Source organism: Stigmatopora argus, chromosome 4 (assembly GCF_051989625.1).
Source record: "Stigmatopora argus isolate UIUO_Sarg chromosome 4, RoL_Sarg_1.0, whole genome shotgun sequence".
NCBI classification, from domain to species: Eukaryota; Metazoa; Chordata; class Actinopteri; order Syngnathiformes; family Syngnathidae; genus Stigmatopora; species Stigmatopora argus.
This window is the reverse complement of record NC_135390.1, coordinates 21,035,296-21,056,664: the sequence shown is the minus strand read 5'-3', so window position 1 is coordinate 21,056,664 and position 21,369 is coordinate 21,035,296. Positions and strand designations below refer to the sequence as shown.

General features: G+C 37.5%; 1 protein-coding gene across 13 annotated transcripts in view; it reads left to right on the top strand.

The window, feature by feature from the left end:
• Positions 1-21,305, top strand: part of csf3r (colony stimulating factor 3 receptor) — a 127,895-nt gene extending 106,590 nt beyond the window's left edge. For 6 of the 13 annotated variants that reach the window (XM_077598005.1, XM_077598003.1, XM_077598002.1 and 3 more), the window contains 20 exons: positions 578-781; positions 2,155-2,250; positions 3,317-3,415; positions 3,802-3,885; positions 7,118-7,244; positions 8,792-8,875; positions 9,464-9,763; positions 10,795-10,927; positions 11,005-11,171; positions 11,797-11,957; positions 12,634-12,781; positions 12,857-12,939; positions 13,040-13,247; positions 15,420-15,608; positions 16,323-16,424; positions 17,813-17,959; positions 18,029-18,169; positions 18,280-18,376; positions 18,446-18,524; positions 19,431-20,292. In XM_077598005.1, the coding sequence (XP_077454131.1) occupies positions 8,803-8,875; positions 9,464-9,763; positions 10,795-10,927; positions 11,005-11,171; positions 11,797-11,957; positions 12,634-12,781; positions 12,857-12,939; positions 13,040-13,247; positions 15,420-15,608; positions 16,323-16,424; positions 17,813-17,959; positions 18,029-18,169; positions 18,280-18,376; positions 18,446-18,524; positions 19,431-19,862 (2,460 nt within the window). In that variant the 5' untranslated portion in view covers positions 578-781; positions 2,155-2,250; positions 3,317-3,415; ... (1 more) ...; positions 7,118-7,244; positions 8,792-8,802 and the 3' untranslated portion in view covers positions 19,863-20,292. Of the gene's footprint in view, positions 1-577; positions 782-2,154; positions 2,251-3,316; positions 3,416-3,652; positions 3,673-3,801; positions 3,886-7,117; positions 7,245-8,791; positions 8,876-9,463; positions 9,764-10,794; positions 10,928-11,004; positions 11,172-11,796; positions 11,958-12,633; positions 12,782-12,856; positions 12,940-13,039; positions 13,248-15,419; positions 15,609-16,322; positions 16,425-17,812; positions 17,960-18,028; positions 18,170-18,279; positions 18,377-18,445; positions 18,525-19,430; positions 20,293-21,069 lie in introns of those variants that run through there. The other 7 variants (XM_077598010.1, XM_077598008.1, XM_077598004.1 and 4 more) reach the window with 5 other exon arrangements.
• The last annotated feature ends 64 nt before the right edge of the window (positions 21,306-21,369 follow it).

The window sequence follows — 21,369 nt, the reverse complement described above, 5'->3', positions numbered from 1 at the left end:
CGTCTTATGTGGGTTTTCTCTAGGTACTCCGGTTTCCTCCCACATCCCCAAAAACACGCATGCTAGGCTAGCTGGCTAGCACTCTAAAATGCTCCTAGCTATGATTGGTTGTTTGATTGGCTGGCTACCGATTCAGGGTGTTCCCCGCCTGGTGCCTGTAGATAGCTGGGATAGGCTCCAGCACCCCTCACAACCCTCGTGAGGATAAGCCGTTCAGAAAATGAATAAATAATCCTTTTTTGGTAAGCCTTTTTAAACGTTATTAGCGATTCTACAGCTTTGTCATAGCGACCTTTGACCTCTATAGTTGAAATGGTCAACAAACACGCCCTCTTGTGGTTCAGTGTAAAAATAACATGTGAAATTATATATTATAATATGCGAACAACTTCAGACAGATCACACTGATGTATAAGTCGCACCAAACTATTAAAAAGTGTGACTTATAGTCCAGAATATACGGGAAATATAAATGTATATCCTTTTGTAAAATGGGAGCACTGAAAATTGGTATTTTAGCGTGAAGCTTATAGTAAAGCAGCACTCATTTTGTTTCGTTTTTTTTTTTTTTTGGCAGGCGGTGTCGGAGTTCAGCGAGCTAACCCCCATGTTAAGCGCAAATGAGTCCCTGGGGGAGGCTCGGGGTCTCCGGGTTGGAAGGGGGTGATGCCTGGAGGGCGTCGCTCACCTCTGGAGGGGGCGGGTCAAGCGGGTCGAGCCATTCCGGCGCCACCTGTGCCCTGCCGAGTCAAATGGGAGAGGATTATTGGACGCGTTGAAGGTTTGTTGGGAATCGAAATGAGATGAAGTGGCTAAGGGTGGAAAATTGGCGCTCGCTGTTTGGGTTTGAACTCGGACCTCCTAATGTTTACATTATGAGAAATAAGAGATTTCATGAATTAAAATTAATATAGGAAACGTCACCATGTTGCATATGATGTTGATGTCAATGCATGTTAATTGATATCTTCTAACTAGTCTTGTTTTAATAGAAATTAGAAGAAAAAAATACACCAAAAAATCATTATGCTTTATGCAAAACAAAAATGGGATTAAAATTAAGGGAAAAAAACACAAAATTTGCCATTGCAATAAACCAATTTCAATTTAGAACAAAATTATCCAATGTTTTTTTACGTGTTAAATAGTTCAAATTCTAAGTTTCCAGTTAAATTCAATGGCTTTGGTGGATTGCAATAGATGTCAAATCAATCATAATCAATGTGTTAACAAACAATAACAAAAAAATTGAACAAAAAAATCAACAACAAAAAATGGAACAAAAAATTGAACAAAAATATTTGAACCAAAAAATTAAACTAAAATTTGAACAAAAAAAATCAACAAAAAAATGAACATAGGCATGAAGAAAACGCAATATCCACAATAGTATTTGAATTCACTGAAAAATATCAGTTTATTCAAAATTGAGTTTTAAGACTAAAACCTTTAAATTTTATCTATGAAAACTTCAAGTCACACAAAATTATTTTTATTATCATTTTTATTATTCCTCAACAACACCAGACAGACTTATTATACAATGACAAAAACATGACAAAACTAATTAATACACATTTTCATGTGAAAGATGAAGGCAAACATTTAAATGGCTGCCAAAAAATGTCCATCTTATTCCACGTCAATTTATCAAATAGCTTATTTGTGTAGTAACACATGCTATCAATTAATTGATTGGCAAAAAAATTATTTTTCTAAACCAAAAAAGCCGTTTTAATATGAATTCAAAATTGAATACATAATCCTATCTTCTTTATGTGGCTTTACTGCGTGGTACCAGTCTGCCATCTGTTGGAGTTGTTGGAAATGAAGAATATTTCTTTTTATTTATTTATTTCCTTTTTTTTTGGCTCGCATTGATGTTCACAGGTGTTGTTTGACAGAAGGTCAAACCTCGGACAAATCCCAGAATCTGTTCACAAGCTGTTGTTTGCAACTGTTACAAGCAATTTCCTTCAAAATGACCTTTTCAACCCGGATTTGTTGGCCAAGCTTTTGTTTTAATTTTGCAAAACACACTTAAAATCAATTAGTTTCGTGTGTAATCAAAAAATGGATCGAAATATCAAAAGAAGGACGCTAAAAACACGACTCTGATTGTTTTAATGGTGTTTTATTATCCTATCTTTTCAGAAAGACACTTGTCAACCAAACATGCCTGACCAATAGGGGAGCAGAATGTTTCCGTCAAAACCAAGCGTGATGTATATGTAACAAAAAAAAATGGAGGTAAGGACTCAAAACATTTTTAGTTCAAACGGCATTAATTTTATTTTTGAGGTTTGTCTTTGAGTTCAAATTTTGAAAACTCTAGACGCAAATTTCTTAACAAAAATATGTCCTAAACTCAAAACAGGTTACTTCAATCAAAGAAAATCCTTTATTTATTTATTTTTTTGTATTTAAATGTGGCCTTTTTTGCAATATAAACGGGATTTCCTTCTGTCACTCACTTTAAATTTTGTATTCCGACTCATCGCACGATAAAGGCAACAAGTCTCAACCACCAGTTTCCAATGAGTCCTATTGTCCTATTAAAAATAATTTCACATTCATTTTTCTTCACACAATTTCAATAGTTACGTATGTGTCTGTCTGTGTCATTACACTTTATTTTTGAATTCTCTTTTTTCAAGATTCTATCATCAAAAATCAAAAGCCTTTATTGTCATTATATAACAGTTGCATATAACAAAATTGTTATCATTAAATTACTGTTTAAAAATCCGTAATAGGAGATTTTACAGCACAGTTACCGTAATTTCTCGCATATAGGCCGTATTTGTCGCTCAAAAAAATGATGACTGAATCAAGGGTACGGCTTATATGCGCACAAATTAGACTTGACATGCACGAAACTGCAAGGTGACAAAAACAAAACGCCATAACGCAAGACAATGCGGCCGATACGGTCATTTATTCCAAAATAGATAAAAGATAAACAGATAAAACGCTAAACAAAATTAATGTTGACGTCTATGAATGAAATTCAAGAAAAACAATAAACCGTATCTTACATAAAATGTAAAAAATATATATATTTTCCCTTCAAAGTAACACATTTGTACTCCCTATTAAAACCATGAATATAGAAGTGAAAATTGTGAATTAGGGGGCGGCTTATACGAGGGAAATTGTCAAAATCAACCATTTGAACGCAATTTAAAAGGTCAGCTTATACACGGAGACAGCTAATATGCAAGAAAATATGGTATATACTGTTTTGGACATTGCTGGAATACACTCAGGGTTATACGAAAGCTGATTTTTAAAATTTTATATTTTCTTTCCTCAGCTTGCCAGTAAGGGAAGCCTGTCGGGAAAGGGATTCGTGCCGGACGAGTTAGCGAACAATGGCTATTCAGGAGAAAAGAGGCTTATAAAACAATGATCGGTGAGAATAATGGAGCTCGGGTGGCTCTTTAGCGCAACAATGAGCCGTTGGCGGCGCCAAATGATGATGAGCGCTACAATACAAGACTCGACAAACCCATATTTTGTAAAAATGTTGCATGGAATTGCTATTTTACGACATCATACACCGATTGCAGCTTAGAATGTGTGTGGTGGAAACTTTTTCTTTTTGTCATAGTAGTTGTGAGTGGTTAGCGTGTCGGGATCGCAGTTCTGAGGTCGAGGGTTCGATCCCAGGTGGGTTCTCCAAGTGTGGAGTTTGCATGTTTTCCCTGGGCTTGCGTGGGTTTTCTTTGGGGTCTACGGTTTCCTCCCATGTTGCAAAAACGTGCATGCTAAGCTAATTGTTGGCTCAATTGTCCCTAGATACGAGTGATTGACTGAACATCGATTCAGGGTGGTCATAGTTAGCTGGAATGGGCTTCAGCACCCCCCGTGAGCCTTGTGAGGGTAAGCAGTTCAGAAAATGGTTAGGTTATGACTTTATTTGAGTCGGAACGGCTTGTTTTTTTTACACAATGTGGTAAGACTGGAAGCAACAGTCATTGGCGAGTGCGCTGAACAGCAACCTGCGTCTCCCCGCGTTTTTGCCGTGGCGTGTCTTACCCGCTTTTGTCCCACCACACTAGGCCACAAGTGACCTGTGATAAGGGCGGCTGGAAATCAATAGTCAATTCCATTTTGCCATCGTAGCGTGCGACAGCTACTAGATAAGAGCGGATTGGGTGCATGTCTGGAGCACCAGTGCAAGTCCAAGCTTGACTGCCACCCCCTCCCTCCCCCGAGCTTCCCTTCCTACCTCCTCCTCTTCCTCCTCTTCCTCCTCATCCTCCACATCGAAGAACATAAAGCTTTCTCGAGTGTGAATGTCCAATATGACGGATAATTATTGAGTTCAAACAAGCTTTTCGATGTCTCGAAATGGCCCGTTTTAGTAGAAACGTATTATTTTAACAGAGCACATTTGCTTAGTTGAAGCCTTGTGACATGGCATGTCTTTCAGGGTAATCTGCTTTATTTTTTATAGCTGTCATTTGCTCCAAAATCAGTTAACGTACTTGTGGTGTATAATGAGAATCATGACATGGAAGTAGGAAATGTTTTTTGCACCGGACACCGGATTATAAGGCAAACTTTTGAGGAATCTTAAAATGTGTTTCATATGTAAGAGACACTGGATTATAAGATGCAGTAGTAGTAGTTGTTGTAGTAGTGGTGGTAGTGGTAGTAGTAAGTAGTAGTAGAAGCCATAGTAATTGTATCAGTAGCCAGAGTAAGTAGTAGTAATTAGTAGAAGTAGTAGGACATAGTAGTAGTAAGTAGTAGTAGGACATAGTAGTATTAAGTAGTAAGTAGTAGTAGTAGGACATAGTAGTATTAAGTAGTAAGTAGTAGTAGAAGTAGTAGTGGGTAGTAGTAGTAGTAGGACATAGTAGTATTAAGTAGTAGTGGAAGACGTAGTAATAGTATTAGTAGCCATAGTAAGTAGTAGAAGTAGTAGTAGAAGACGTAGTAATAGTATTAGTAGCCATAGTAAGTAGTAGAAGTAGTAGGTGGTGGTGGTAGTAGTAGTATTAGTAGTCGTAGTGGTAGTAGTAAGTTGCAGTAGTAGTACATATTAGTAGTAGTGAGTAGTAGTAGTGGTAGTAGTGGTAGTAGTAGTAGTACTGAGTAGTAGTGGTAGTAGTAGTAGTAAGTTGCAGTAGTTGTACATATTAGTAGTAGTGAGTAGCAGTAGTTGTACATATCAGTAGTAGTGAGTAGCAGCAGTTGTACATATTAGTAGTAGTGAGTAGCAGTAGTTGTACATATTAGTAGTAGTGAGTAGCAGTAGTAGTAGTGAGTAGCAGTAGTTGTACATATTAGTAGTAGTGAGTAGCAGTAGTTGTACATACTAGTAGTAGTGAGTAGCAGTAGTTGTACATACTAGTAGTAGTGAGTAGCAGTAGTTGTACATATTAGTAGTAGTGAGCAGCAGTAGTTGTACATATTAGTAGTAGTGAGTAGCAGTAGTTGTACATATTAGTAGTAGTGAGTAGCAGTAGTTGTACATATTAGTAGTAGTGAGTAGCAGTAGTTGTACATACTAGTAGTAGTGAGTAACACTAGTAGTAGTGGTCCTGGTAGTGTTTGTTCTAGTGGTGGTAGTAGTCATTATAGTAGTAGTCGTGGTAGTAGCAGTGGTAATGGTAGTGTTTGTGAAAGTAGTAGTGGTAAGGGTGGTGTTGGTGGTAGTAGTAGTTGGAGTCGTGTCTTACATACTACACTAGCAACCATTGCCACAGGGAATTATTTTTAGAGTGGATCAATCAGTTACTACTTATTTCCCCTGCAGCAACGATGTTTACCCACCCGCGTTCAACATTCAATTTGTCCGTTGGAGGCAAAGCGACACGTCGCCTGCTGTTAAAATGCAGATGCGTTGGAGGTCTCGAATGGAGCAAGCATATGTGCTAAAATGCATGCCACTGACTTTCTCTTCCTCTTCTCTTCTTATGTGGTATTCTTAGCATGCTTGGACACATGAAAACTGTCTGTTGGACCTTAGCAATCGGTACAATTAACTGGCTACACCAATGGTGTCAGACTCGGTTGGTTCGCGGGCCGCTTTAACGTCAACTTGATTTCACGTGGGCCGGACCATTTTAGATATAATATATTTTTTTTTTTTTATAAATGGATTAAAAGAACTGGATTAAAACCCTGAATATTCAGTTTATTATAGATCTAAAACAATGTTTATTTTAGCTTTTTTTAAATATTTTTATATTTTACAAAATGATTTTTGAACTAAAAACACAGAAAAAATGGATTAAAAAATGACAATTATTGATTTAAAAGGGGGAAAATCAGGAAATGTAATATACATCTATACTCTTCATTTGAATTTGATCCTAAAACAGAAAGTCGGCACTCATGATTGACTTTCCCGGGCCACACAAAATGATGCGGCGGGCCTGATTTGGCCCCCGGGCCGCCACTTTGACACATGTAGTCTACACCTTTTTATTTATCTCTCCCTGGCCTTGCATGGGTTTTCTCTGGATACTCCGGTTCCCCCCTCAAAGCATAAATGTGAGCATGATTGGTTGTTCGTCTTCTTGCGCCCCCCACCTGTTGTCCATAGTTGGGTGGGCCAGGGTCCAGCACCCCCGTGACCTTTATGAGGTTAAGCAATACGAAAAATGAGTAAATGAACATACTATTGATGGATTGGTAATTCCGCACTCATTTGAACTCCACATCGCACCACACATTTCACTCAACGGACTTCAGCAGTGCATCGTTAGCATCTGCGATTAGCCGCCGCGGCCTTTACGAGGGTCCCAATGGCGCTTAACGACCGTGTAATACCATTGGGGGCCATTTTTTTCCAGCCCCGTGACTAATGCCAGCTTGGTCAAGTCCCCGAGGAGCAATCAGCTGGCGTTTTATTAAGCCCGCTAACTAGGGCGCTAATCCCAAAAAATAGCAGTGGGACTTCATTATGCACTTTTAGAGGCTTTTTTTCATGTAGCACGTAGCAACCAAAATTTCACATTTTTTTTAAAGCAAAATTGTGACAAAATGATGAGCAATGACTGTTTTTCCAGACAATTTCACTCTAGAAAGGGCATTTTACTTTATACTTTTGTCCGCAAAATCTGTCTGGTTTGTTTGTTTGGGTGTTTTTTTTTTTTAGTTCCTCCGCCTCCCCGACAGTCGAGAGGCTCTTCCTGGAAAATTGGTCTCCACTTTCAAAACAAGGCTGTTTTTCTCGGCGGCTGCACGTGGACAGAAATGAACCCGACGTGATTCCGTCACCTGAGGTGAGTCGGTTCGAATCCCAATTTCAAATTCAATACCCTTTTTTTCCCCAGTTTTTATGACCGCTCGTCACGTACGCTTCGCCAACTTCTATTTCAATACGCTAATGTCCATATTTAAATATGTTTCAGATTTTCTAATTGGGCCGTCCTATTTTATTTGTACATTTTGAAGAGAGGGTTCAATTATATTCATTTTTAAAATAATTTTCGAAGGGTGATCTGGTTGTAAGAAATCCGAGAAAAAAAATGTGGAAGTGGTATAGCGTGTGTAATTGTACTGTTTGTCAAGGATATTGCTAAATGGTGGGTGTCGCAATGGACTTGGTACTCCTCCACCCGCGGGAAAGGAAACATATGGACGCTGTAGTACGATAGTTGCGACACCGGCGCATTTTCGGACGCAACACAGAAATGACAAAAACAAAAGACATGGCTCAATCTTAAGACCAACCCTATGTATAGTTGTACATCTATCTGTAGGTATGTATATATTTATATATATTTCAGCAACACGCTTGTTTATTTAAATATTTATTTATTTATTCGATTGGATTAGAACTTTATTTCATCCCCTATTTGGGAAATTTCTTGGTTGCAGTAGTAAGACAAACAAGACACACAAGACATTGTAGACCTATATTTTATATATATATTAGGTATTTGTATATGTTTTAATATATATACATTATATATTTTTATATATTTATATATTTTTTTTTAACTTATTTATTACCTATTAATTTATGTTTACATTGTAGACCTAGTTAAGAAATATATATTTTATATATTTATATAATTTATATATATTACATATTTTTATATATTTTATATATATGATATATTTATAAATTTTATATATATATGATATATTTATATATATATATTTATATATATATATTTATATATATATATTTATATATATATATTATATATTTATATATTTTATAGATATATATATATAATATATTTATATATATTTCATATATATATTATATATTTATATATTTTATATATATATTAGATATTTGTATTTTTTTAATATATATACATTACATATTTATATATATTTAGATATATATTATATATTTTTTATATATTAATATTTTTTTTTTATACTTATTTATTACCTATTTATTTATGGCTAAAATGTCTTTTACTGTGTCTGTATTCTCACCCTCCTTCTGTGACAGTGAAATTTCCCAAATATGGGATAAATATAGTTATCAAATCTATTCTAATCTAACACAGAGTGCCATTATTATTCAATTGAATGCTTTTATTGGCATTATACTAGTGGAAGTTCAGTAATTAAATATATAAATAAATAAAATTATACACCCTTGTTTTTCGGGGGTACGTTCCCAAAAAGAACCCGTGAAAGGCAAAATCTGTGTAGTAGAAACCTTTACTTATTTTTTTTACAATTATTATGCAATGAAATACTCTATTATACATTGAAAAGAAAGAACAAACTATTTTACAGGCTCAATCATCTGTAAATAAATGACACATCTTGCAAATGTTTTTTTTTTCCTGCTGGTTGACAGGTTTTGCCATCATGGACGCCGCCGCCGCCTGGATGTCAGTGCTCATCATGCTGGGGACCGCCAACGCCGCCGCCGCGGAACACGGTAAGCGTCGCTGTCACGGAGAAACGGGACGACGGAAAAATGGCGAAGGCGAGATGATTGCCCTCGTCGTCACGTCGCTGGGCTGTCAAAACTTTGCGGGTGTTCGTGGCATATTCTTAATTGGCTTCACCAAATGTTGTCATACATGCTAGCGTTAAAATAAAAATGTAGACAAGTGTCTTAGGAAAACATACCATGAGATTGAATGTTGTCATGCGGGAAAAAAAATACATTTGTACTTTTTAAATGTTACTACAGTGGTACCTTGAGATACGAGCTGTGCTCGTATGTCCATTTACTCGTAACTCAAATCAACGTTTCCCATAGGAATGGACTAAAAACAAATTAATTGGTTTCAATCCTCTGAAAAAACACCCAAAACAGGATTTTGGATTGGAAAAACTGTTTTATTTGTTCTAATTTGCCATCTATTAACAAAGTAACAAATAACTAGTGGTTTAATAGTAGTAAAATGTGTTTATTAGTACTAATTTTTTTACTCTTATCTCAAATTGCTCGTATGTTGAGGGACTACTGAATATAAGGCCATCAAGTTATTTGACTCAAAATGACCAATCTTTTTCCCAGAGAATGGCCGCCGAATATGTGCCAGGATCCACCTTTCCAGTTCGGTGGTGACGGTGGGCTCGCCCATCAACGCCACCTGCGTCATCGACGCCGACTGCTTCGGCGGCGCCGCTCGAAGCGCCGGTGTCCAATGGCGGCTGGGCGAGCGGGTCCTCCCCGCCGTGGTGTCCGGGTCGGATGGGAACAGCACGGGCTACCGGACGGAAATCCTTTCTTTCGACCAAAAAAGCGCTGTCCTCACCTGCTGCATCCGTGGCTCGCCCAATCAGATCGTGGCAGGGGTGCAAATCCAGGGTGGATGTAAGAAAAATAGCAAATGCTACGTGTTAGCGATGCTATGAAATGTGAACTGTCTTTCTAACGATACGAGAGCATAGTTTGGACATAAATCCATCCAAAAAAAAGATAGGTTGCGGGGGGTGCTGGAGCCTATCCCAACTACGGGCACCCGGCGGGGGACGCCCTGAATCGGTGGCCAGCCAATCGCAGGACACAAGGAGACAAACAATCAGTCACTCATAACTAGGGGTAATTTAGCATACAATTAGCCTAGCATACATTTTTTGGGGATGTGGGAGGAAAATCGGAGTACCCAAAGAAAACCCATGATAGCTTGGGGTTACGACTTTCTGTGTGCATTTTGCACGGTCTGTCTATACTCTAGAGTGTTGGGCTCACAGTTCTGGGGTCGAGGGTTCGATCCCAGGTGGGTCTTCATTGTGTGGAGTTTGCATGTTCTCTCTGAGATTGCGTGGGTTTTTGCCGGGTACTCTGGTTTCCGCCCACATCCCCAAAACATGCATGCTAGGCTAACTGAATGTTTAGAATGAGTGTGAGCGTGATTGGTTGTTTGTCTCCTTGTGCCTTGTGATTGGGTGGCAACCAAATCAGGTTGTTGTCCATAGTTGGGTGGGAAGGGCTCCAGCACCCCCGCGACCTTTAGGTTACACAATACAGAAAATGAATGAATGAAAATAATATTGATTGATTGATAACTACACACTCATATGAACCACACTAACCACGCTAACACAATTTAGACTGTTAGCCAGCTAGCCTAGCATGCATGTTTTGGGGATGTGGGAGGAACCCAGAGTACCCGGCCAAAACCCACGGAATCTCAGAACATGCAAACTCCACACAATGAGGACTCACCTGGGATCGAACCCTAGACCCCAGAACTGTGAGCCCAACACTCTACACACTTATCCACTGCGCTGGATTTGACAACCTAATTGGTTTTCGACATGTTAAATGACATTTTACTTCCCTTTTTGACCTTGTTTGCAATTTTTGGGGACTTTTAATGCATATAATTATGTGTCCTGTAGATCCACCTTCAGCACCCCGAAATTTGAGCTGTCAGACCAACCTCTCCTTTCCTGAAACCATGACTTGCAAGTGGGAATTGAGTCCCCCGGACACCGGCCTGCCCACCAACTACAGCCTCCACACGCATTTATGGTAAATATCACAATGGAATTGTAGCTATTGTCAGAACGGTCAAACAGTGGAATCTTCCCTTGGGTTTTTAACGTCAGGGACTCGAAGAGGAAGTCCGCTTACAAAATACCGCCGGGGGCTCGCAACTTCACCATCCCTCGAAGCGGCTTTGGCTTCTTCGCCGATATGGAAATTTACGTGAAGGCCTTGAATGCGCTCGGAGAGGCCGACTCGGATCGCCTGACTTTGGAACCCGTCGCTTCAGGTAGTCTGTTCGGGAAATTGGGGCGGAGTTTTCACTCTACGTCTGCCGCCCGTCACGCCATCGGGAATCGGACCCAATGGCAGCTTTTTAGAAGATCGCAATTGCGTGAAGAAAAAAAAAACATTTAAATTATAGGTACCGTATTCATTCGAGTATAAGGCGCACCCGTACATAAGGCGCACCCGTGTATAAGGCGCACCCATAATATGTGACTGAAAATTGGTATAAAATTATTTTTTTAGTTTTTCTCCGCTCACACCAACTTTTATTTTTTAAATTTTACCACATCTATATTACCGAAAAACTTGCCATAGGCTATTTGACAAGGGCAGGCTTTTGTAAAAGAAGGCAGATTGTCGCCATCTGGCGGACAAAAACAGGTTTTACGTCATTATATCGGGGACTTTTTCATCAGCAATCTAATTTTGTGCTGCATGACTAATTTGAGAAGAATAAAAATGTATATGTGCTTTTTTCGACTTTCTTAATACCCGTCCGTATCGGATCAGGACTCAAACGTAAAACTATATTATCTGGACCTCCGTACTTATTATTGCTGTTCTGTACTTTTGAACTTGGTGGAAGTACTTATTGATTTTTTTGCCGATTTACTTTGACATTCCAGCTAAATTTGACCAACCAGAGATTACAGAGCTCCAATCGTGGAGTCTTGGATGCCTCAGGGTCAGTTGGAAGTTTTACAAAGACCAGTACTGGATCAGTGATTATGTCAGTCTTGAGGTCCGACTCAAGACAAGGACGAACGGCGTTTGGGTCCAGCGACCAGTGAGTACGCCATGTGTCGTTCACTTTTTTTCGCTTCGAAAAGTGCGATATAAGTAACAACACAGAAATTATGTTTCCCTCTAGTGGTTCATTAGAGAATAACTCAATTAAATGGTCAGTCCCAGAAGTAGAATTGCATTCAAAACATTTAATTTCGTGTTTGGGAACTGTTTCTTTTCTAATATTAAGACATAACCTGAAGGCGTAGACCTATTTAACTGCATTTTTTGTTACATTTATTTTTTGTCAACTGTTTTACTCAAATTGTAGTTCATAAAATTGACTATTTTTTTACCATTTTAGTTCATTTAACTCACTGAAATCCTATTTTTTGAGCCTCTTAACAGCAAATCATGTTTTACGTTAATGACAAAATAAAGGGATTGAATCTGTCAATATTCCCTTTTGTTTTACATTTAAAATGAATATTTAATTAAACATTTTTTATTACAACAGAGAGTAGCCGTAAATAGTTTTTTCTTTTTTAATAAAATATCATTTTCTTTCCAATGGGCAAAAAAACCTCAATATATTGTGTTTTCTGTCATTGTTGATCTTTATTTTTGACATTTTATTTTAGTCAGAAACAGGAAGTCCACACACAGGATTGACTTTACTTTTAATTGACACCTTTGCATAAAAAACTGAGGCTCATACTTGGATCTTCTGGTTTCAGATCCTGAACCAAGTGCTTTCCAAGAGGCCCGTGTACCAGCACGGTCTTCGGCATGGGACGCAGTACGTCGCCCAGATCCGAGTTCGATACCAGCAAAGCCCCTGGAGTGAATGGAGTGAGAGCCAATCCGCTGTCACCTTTGAAACCGGTAGACCTCGAATCAATTCTCGACTAATTTCAGACCAAGGAGACCTTTTATTTCTTATTTGAAACATTTTTTTAGCTCCCACCGGGAGCCTCAAATCCTGGCTGAGGGTTATCGGAGATCACACGGGCAAACAACTCAACATGCTTTTATTTTGGAAGGTGCACTCCGTTATCTACGCACAATTTGCTAAGTGTGCGAAATCGCTGCCCTTAACAACAATCGTTTTTTGGGGTTTTTTTTTGTTGTTTTTTTCCTCAGCCATCGGAACGTTTCCGAGCTAACGGCCGGAATCTGTCTTACGTGGCCTCCTTGCTAAAAGAGTCGAGTCGGAAGGGGAAGTTGTGCGCCACCACCTGGAATTACTGCACCTTCCAAATTCCCAGGAAAGCCAAGAAAGTGTATCTCACGGCTCGGAACGCCGCTGGGGAATCGAGCCCGACGTCTGTCCGGATCTACCATCCGAAAGGTAGGACTGGGACTGGGGTGTCGAACGGGCGGCCGGCGGGCCAAAAGTGGCCCGCTAGGGGCTCCAATCTGGCCCAACGGGAAATTTGTAGCTCATTCATACTGAAATGAAGGGTGGTATATTAAATGAAGGGTGGTATATTAAATGAAGGGTGCTATATTAAATGGGGGGTGGTATATTAAATGAAGGGTGGTATATTAATTGAAGGGTGGTATATTAAAAGGGGGTGGAATATTAAATGGGGGGTGGTATATTAAATGAAGGGTGGTATATAAAATGAAGGGTGGTATATAAAATGAAGGGTGGTATATAAAATGAAGGGTGGTATATAAAATGAAGGGTGGTATATAAAATGAAGGGTGGTATATAAAATGAAGGGTGGTATATAAAATGAAGGGTGGTATATAAAATGAAGGGTGGTATATAAAATGAAGGGTGGTATATAAAATGAAGGGTGGTATATAAAATGAAGGGTGGTATATAAAATGAAGGGTGGTATATAAAATGAAGGGTGGTATATTAAATGGGGAGTGGTATATTAAATGGGGGGTGGTATATTAAATGGGGGGTGCTATATTAAATGGGGGTGGTATATTAGATGAAGGGTGGTATATTAGATGAAGGGTGGTATATTAAATGATGGGTGGTATATTAAATGATGGGTGGTATATTAAATGATGGGTGGTATATTAAATGATGGGTGGTATATTAAATGGGGGTGGTATATTAAATGAAGGGTATATTAAATGGGGGGTGGTATATTAAATGGGGGGTGGTATATTAAATGAAGGGTGGTATATTAATTGAAGGGTGGTATATTAAAAGGGGGTGGAATATTAAATGGGGGGTGGTATATAAAATGAAGGGTGGTATATAAAATGAAGGGTGGTATATAAAATGAAGGGTGGTATATAAAATGAAGGGTGGTATATAAAATGAAGGGTGGTATATAAAATGAAGGGTGGTATATTAAATGGGGAGTGGTATATTAAATGGGGAGTGGTATATTAAATGGGGGGTGGTATATTAAATGGGGGGTGGTATATTAAATGGGGGGTGCTATATTAAATGGGGGTGGTATATTAGATGAAGGGTGGTATATTAAATGATGGGTGGTATATTAAATGATGGGTGGTATATTAAATGATGGGTGGTATATTAAATGGGGGTGGTATATTAAATGAAGGGTATATTAAATGGGGGGTGGTATATTAAATGGGGGGTGGTATATTAAATGAAGGGTGGTATATTAAATGAAGGGTGGTATATTAAATGAAGGGTGGTATATTAAATGAAGGGTGGTATATTAAATGAAGGGTGGTATATTAAATGAAGGGTGGTATATTAAATGAAGGGTGGTATATTAAATGAAGGGTGGTATATTAAATGAAGGGTGGTATATTAAATGAAGGGTGGTATATTAAATGAAGGGTGGTATATTAAATGAAGGGTGGTATATTAAATGGGGGGTGGTATATAAAATGGGGGTGGTATATTAAATGAAGGGTGGTATATTAAATGAAGGGTGGTATATTAAATGAAGGGTGGTATATTAAATGAAGGGTGGTATATTAAATGAAGGGTGGTATATTAAATGAAGGGTGGTATATTAAATGGGGGGTGGTATATAAAATGGGGGGTGGTATATTAAATGGGGGGTGGTATATTAAATGAAGGGTGGTATATTAAATGGGGGTGGTATATTAAATGGGGGTGGTATATTAAATGGGGGTGGTATATTAAATGGGGGTGGTATATTAAATGGGGGGGTGGTATATTAAATTGGGGTGGTATATTAGATGAAGGGTGGTATATTAAATGGGGGGTGGTATATTAAATGGGGGGTGGAATATTAAAAGGGGGGTGGAATATTACATGGGGGGTGGTATATTAAATGAAGGGTGGTATATTAAATGAAGGGTGCTATATTAAAGGGGGTGCTATATTAAATGGGTGGGTGGTATATTAAATGGGGGTGGTATATTAAATGGGGGTGGTATATTAAATGGGGGGTGGTTTATTAAATGATTTAATATACCCCCATTTAATATACCCTCCAATTAATATACCCCACATTTTATATACCCCCCATTTAGGGGGTGGCTTATATGCAAGAAAATACGGTAGAATCTCTCAGGCTCATTTATGAAGGTCTGATTTGTTTATGTGCAGCTGGCGACGCCATGTTGGATCTTAGCGCTAGCGCCGCTGATGACGGGTCCTTGCTTGTCTCCTGGAAAAATACCATGTCACCCACTCTGGTGGATTATGTGGTGGAATGGAGACCCCTGTTGAACAGTGACCTGTCCCTGGTTCGTTTTGAAACCGTGGGACGGAATCTATCCAGACTCGCCATCACAGGTATCGTATTCTTTTATGCCCCCATTCGCAAAGGGGTCCCTATATTATGTCGGACTTTAAGTCTGGATTGGACTGGATCAGTGGATCTATTGTCGATAATGGCCGCCAAAGAGTTAAACTATGCGTGGTTACAAAAACTAAATATATCTAATACATTTTTTGAATTTATGTGATTGGTAGTCTCATTTTTGCCTGTAATATTTCATAGTCATGACTTTTTATATGCACATTTTAGTCTTTAAAAAATATTTGAATGTTATCCTTGCTAAATTAATGAATTCATTTATTTTAAAGTTAGTTATACTTTTATCACAAAAATTGGGGCCCATGAAATAATGGGCCGTGGTCCACATTTGGCCCCTGGCACGCAGGTTTGATACCCTCTGTGTAACCAAAACAAAAAAGTATTGAAAAAATATATAATTCTTGTACAAAAGGGTTAAATAAATTATGTTTTGTTACAACTAGAACCCTATTAATTGAAATTGAATTAGAAGTGGAATTAATTGTATCCGATTGTAACGAATCATAGACTTAATTAGTCAATAGAATCAAACCTTCAACATAGATTGGACGTCTATCACTATCAGTGAGTATTAAAATATTCATAATCACCCTGCAAGTTCAGATTTTTATTTAAATGTTTTTTGCTGTCTTTTCCACCATGTTAGAAGCTTACGGACAGACTTTTAGCTAACCGCTTTTCATTCGCAGGCGGCTTTGAGCCATACAAGCCTTATGGAATTTGGGTATATCCCAGATTTAAAGATGGCGTCGGCCCACCTGTCACTGTGAAAGCCTATTCGCTGCAAAAGGGTGAGTTCAAAGTTCACAGGTGAGGTGTGGTTAACCAATAGGAGGAAGAAGTCACCAATAGGATCTATTTTGGGTTAAAACAGTGGCCTCTTCTGGCTGAGGAAAACAATGTTTTGATTACATTTTTGGCATCGTTCGTTATTAAATTCAATTCATTTAATTGATAGTGACACTACGAATTCAAAGGATATCTACTGATTGGTCAAATATATTTCCTATATTTTTCATAAATAAAATTGTGGCTATGTCTGATGATAAATCTATTTTATTTTATTTTTAACTATAATACAATCAAGTTTCAAAAGATGATTTCAGATTATATTCATTTAATTACCTTCATTTATTGTCCGTGACACAAAAGCGTTTGGTATAATTACTACTAATTTCACTTTTATGAACTTATTGCTTATTTATTTATTATTTTTGATTATTATTTATTCGTGCACTTCATAATGAAGCTTTAATTATCATTGTACTTGTATAATGACAATAAAATTACATTTTTACAATCAAATTATTTGACAAAAAACAAATTTTACGCATAATTAATTTCATAGTTCATAATTTTATGCATGTATTACTTATTTATGTATTCTTTTTTATTATTATTTATTGATTATTTATTTGTGCACTTCTTGATGACGCTTTAATTGCCATTGTACTTGTATAATTACAATAAAATTACATTTTTATAATCAAATTATTTGACAAAAAACTAATTTTACGCATAATTAATTTCATAGTTCATAATATTATGAACTTATTACTTATCTATTTATTATTTATTAATTATTTATTTGTGCACTTCTTAATGAAGCTTTAATTGACATTGTACTTGTATAATGACAATAAAATTACGTTTTTATAATCACATTTGACAAATATAAAACAAATTTTACGCATAATTAATTTCATAGTTCATAATATTATGAAGTTATTACTTATTTATTCATTATTTTTGATTATTATTTATTTCTTTTTTATTTGTCCACTTCATAATGAAGCTTTAAATATCATTGTACTTGTATAATGACTTTAAAATGCAATTTTTATAATCACATTATTTGACCCAAAAAAAAATTACGCACAATTAAATTCAGACATTATTTTACAACAACAAAAACACATTAATTCAGATTCATCATTATTTGGGTAATATGTTTGATGGTCTTGATTTTATGTTGGTACCAATTAAATAAATTGGTCATAAAGTAGCAAGTGATTAATAAAATCATATTTCGGTTCAAATACAACATAAATGAAAAAAAACCTATGTGATTTACATTATATTTGCTATTTATTTAGCGAGAAAAAATCTGATGGTTTTTATTTCCTAGCAACCACAATGACACCCTTTTGTTGTTGTTTGTTTGTTTGTTTGTTTTTAGCTCCATCTGAGGTTCCCAAAATGAGAATAAAAAAGAACTGGCTTTACCACGTGGAACTCACCTGGGATGAAATTCCACTGGAGCATCAGAACGGGATCATCCAAAGTTACAAACTGTTTTACTGGGACGAAACGGAAAAAAAGCACGGTACGCCATCTTTTTGTTTGTCTTCTTCCCGTCCGTCCACGTCAATCAAGTCCACCGTTGTCCTTTCAGCGGTGACGGGAGACCTCCAAGAACGCAAAGTGGTCCTGACGGGCTTGAAATCCTCATCCGTTTACAGCGCCGTTTTGATGGTTAGCACGTACGGCGGCAGCCGCAACGGTTCCACGGTTCATTTTGACATCAAGGAAATGGGTTTGTATCTTTCAAATGTTCAGTTTTTTTCATTATTTTATATGTACAATAAATCTTATATTTATTGCATGAAAGGCAAAATATATATATATTTTTTTGTTCCTATTCAGATCCCGTGTTTTCATTGGTCATCGCATTGGTGCTTTTAACGGTTTTGTGTGTGGTGATCATTTTTGGGGTCAAGATATGTTATTCTAAAAATAATCGGTAAGTGAAATTGAATCTACCTTATTGGGAGTTTTGTGTAATTTATTGATTGGAATTGTTTTTACGTAGGCTTAAGAAGCATGTTTGGCCCGATATTCCCGATCCTGCAAACAGCAGCATCAAAAGTTGGACTTCCAAGTCCACACAGGTGACATATTCTTTTATTAAGTACAATATAAAAAGGATAATGGAGGCTAGTATGACAGGGAAATTTGTTTACTTTAAATCTGTGGTTTCTAAAACACAACTTACAGCAATTACAAGAAATTCAAAGTCTCACGACACTAAATGTATTCATGAAATGCTAAAAGGCTAATGATGTTTACTTTAAATCTATTGTTTCTAAAATACAAGCAACGGCAGTTACAAGAAATTCTAAGTCTCATTTTACTTAATGTATTTGTGCTATGCTAACAAGCTAATGATGTTTACTAGTTTAAATCTATGGTTTCTGAAATACAAGCAACGGCAATTACAATAAATTCTAAGTCTCGCATCACTTAATGTATTCATGCTATGCTAACAGGCTAATGATGTTTACTTTAAATGTATGACTTTAAAAATACAACTAACGGCAATAGCAAGAAATTATAACTTGCAACACTAAATGTATTCATGCTAAGCTAACAGGCTCATGATGTGTACTTGAAATCTATTGTTTCTGAAATACAAGCAACAGCAATTACAAGAAATTCTTAGTCTCCCGTCACTTAACATATTTGTGCTATGCTAACAGGCTAATCACTTGAAGTTAAACCCATTGCTGCAAATGCTCATATTTACGCAAATGAATAACATTATCCTTTGAATAACCACATATTAATGCCCAGACATCATTTCTTCCCATAGAAGAAAACTAAAATGTCACATTTAGCCTCAGAAATAACATCTGTGCTTAGGTGGCCCAAAAATAAGCCGAATTAGAACGAACTACCAAAACATAATTCGCCACTAGAGGGCTCCAAACCCACCTAAATGAAAACAACCTTGCATTCTTAAGAGTACCGTACAGTTTTTAAACATGCAATTGATCCTTTATTCTTTTTTTTGTCAGGATCTCCGAGCTTCGGTGGACTTTGAGGACCCCAATCCCATTTACCTGTCCCACCTGAGCTTCCTGGAGATCCCCCAAAAGCCCAACAAAGTCAGCGCTTGGTTGAACAACACAGAGGAGGACACCAGCGACCTGGGAGAGTCCATCTGCGGTTCTCCGTTAATCCACGACTTCTCGTCGTCCAACGGCGACGCGGTGCCTTACGCCACCGTCATCTTCCCCGCTCAGAACCCTCACCAGTACCTGCGATCCGAGTCCACGCAGCCCCTCCTGGAATCGGAGGACACGCCCAGTCCAAAGTGTTACCAAAACGTGGACGTGTCTGAAGGTCCCGAATGCTTTTTCGGACCCGGAGAAGAATCCAGCGTGGCCGCCGTCCAATGGGAGGAGTTTCCTTTTCTCAGAGCGTTAGCTATGAATGACACTCAGTGAGTGCACTTGGTAAAAAAAAATATGCATTAAGAAGGAAATCAAATCAAAGGCAAAGTATTAAACAGCATCTTGATTATTCAAAGGGCAGCTAAACTGATGAATGTTGCGAGGTTTGGTGCTAATCTAACACGCGGAATTCTTTGTTGATGACGAAACAATGAAAAAATATATTTGTTTAGCCATTTGTAAGTATAACATAACGGTAAAATCAATCAATGAATGAATTTAAGACTTGACAATGGTTGATTATAGTGTTGCACCGATACTACAAAGTACCAAATACAGTGGTACCTCGAGATAAGAGCTTAATTTGTTCCGGGACTGAGCTCGTATGTCGATTTACTCGTAACTCAAATGAAAGTTTCCCATTGAAATGAACTAAAAACTAATTAATTGGTTCCAACCCTCTGAAAAAAACACCAAAAACAGGATATTGGATTGGAAAAACATTTTTATTTGTTCTAATTCGCCATCTATTAACAAAGTAACATAACTAGTGGTTTAATTATTTTATCTAAAATTAGACTGATTTCGTGGAGAGCGAGAGGGGGGACATTTTGCACGGCAACACCCTCGTAACATAACAAAGACATTTAAATGAACTTGGATTACGATGCAGACACACTCCAAAATAAGTTGAATCTAACCTTACACTAAACTTGGTTCTAATTTTGTTTTAAATTTTGATACTTTTCTTCTCCCGGGTTGCCTCTATTGGCCCCGCCTCCACCCTGACTTTCAGATGCAACCTATCAAGGGTTGTTTGCTTTTGTCTTCCCTTCAAAATATTCACAAAATGATGCACACAAATGTCCTCACAATAAGATAACGCACGACCACTTGCCAATGAGAAGTAGTATATTCGCCATTCGCACTGACTAACAGGAAAAAAAACACTGAAAAAATGCTCCGCCCAGTGCTCGTAGAGACATTACACGAGGGAGATGCGCCCAGAAAGACAGTGGCCATGATTTTCTTATGAGCTGTATGCTCGTATATCAAAATGTCTCTCGTATCTCAAGATAAATATTTGCCCAAAATTTTACTCATATCTGAAATTGCTCGTATGTCGGGGCAATTGTATGTCGAGGTACCACTGTAGTACTTAAAATGACATCATCGCTGTCGCCCTTCCCAACATTTATTGACGTCGTTTTTCCGATCCTCACCAAATGTACGTTTGCTCATTTTCTGCCATTCCTCCCAGGTAAAATGGATTGGACGTCTTGCACCGTCAATGGTAGACAATGAGTTAAGCAGCGCCAGATCAAGCCTTAAGTGGAATTGCTTAACATTTAAGTGAGTACGCAGTGATTTTGTACTTTTTTTAAACATGGTATCGGGTTCCAAAACATGGCATCGGTGCAATTGTAGTTGATTTTATTGCTGTACTGTATATGCTTCAATACGCAGTTTTATGGAATAAAGCTCTAATTTCCTGGACTGCTTTATCATCACAAGTCAGAAATAGTTATATAAAAAATCACTTGACATTTCTTTACTACAA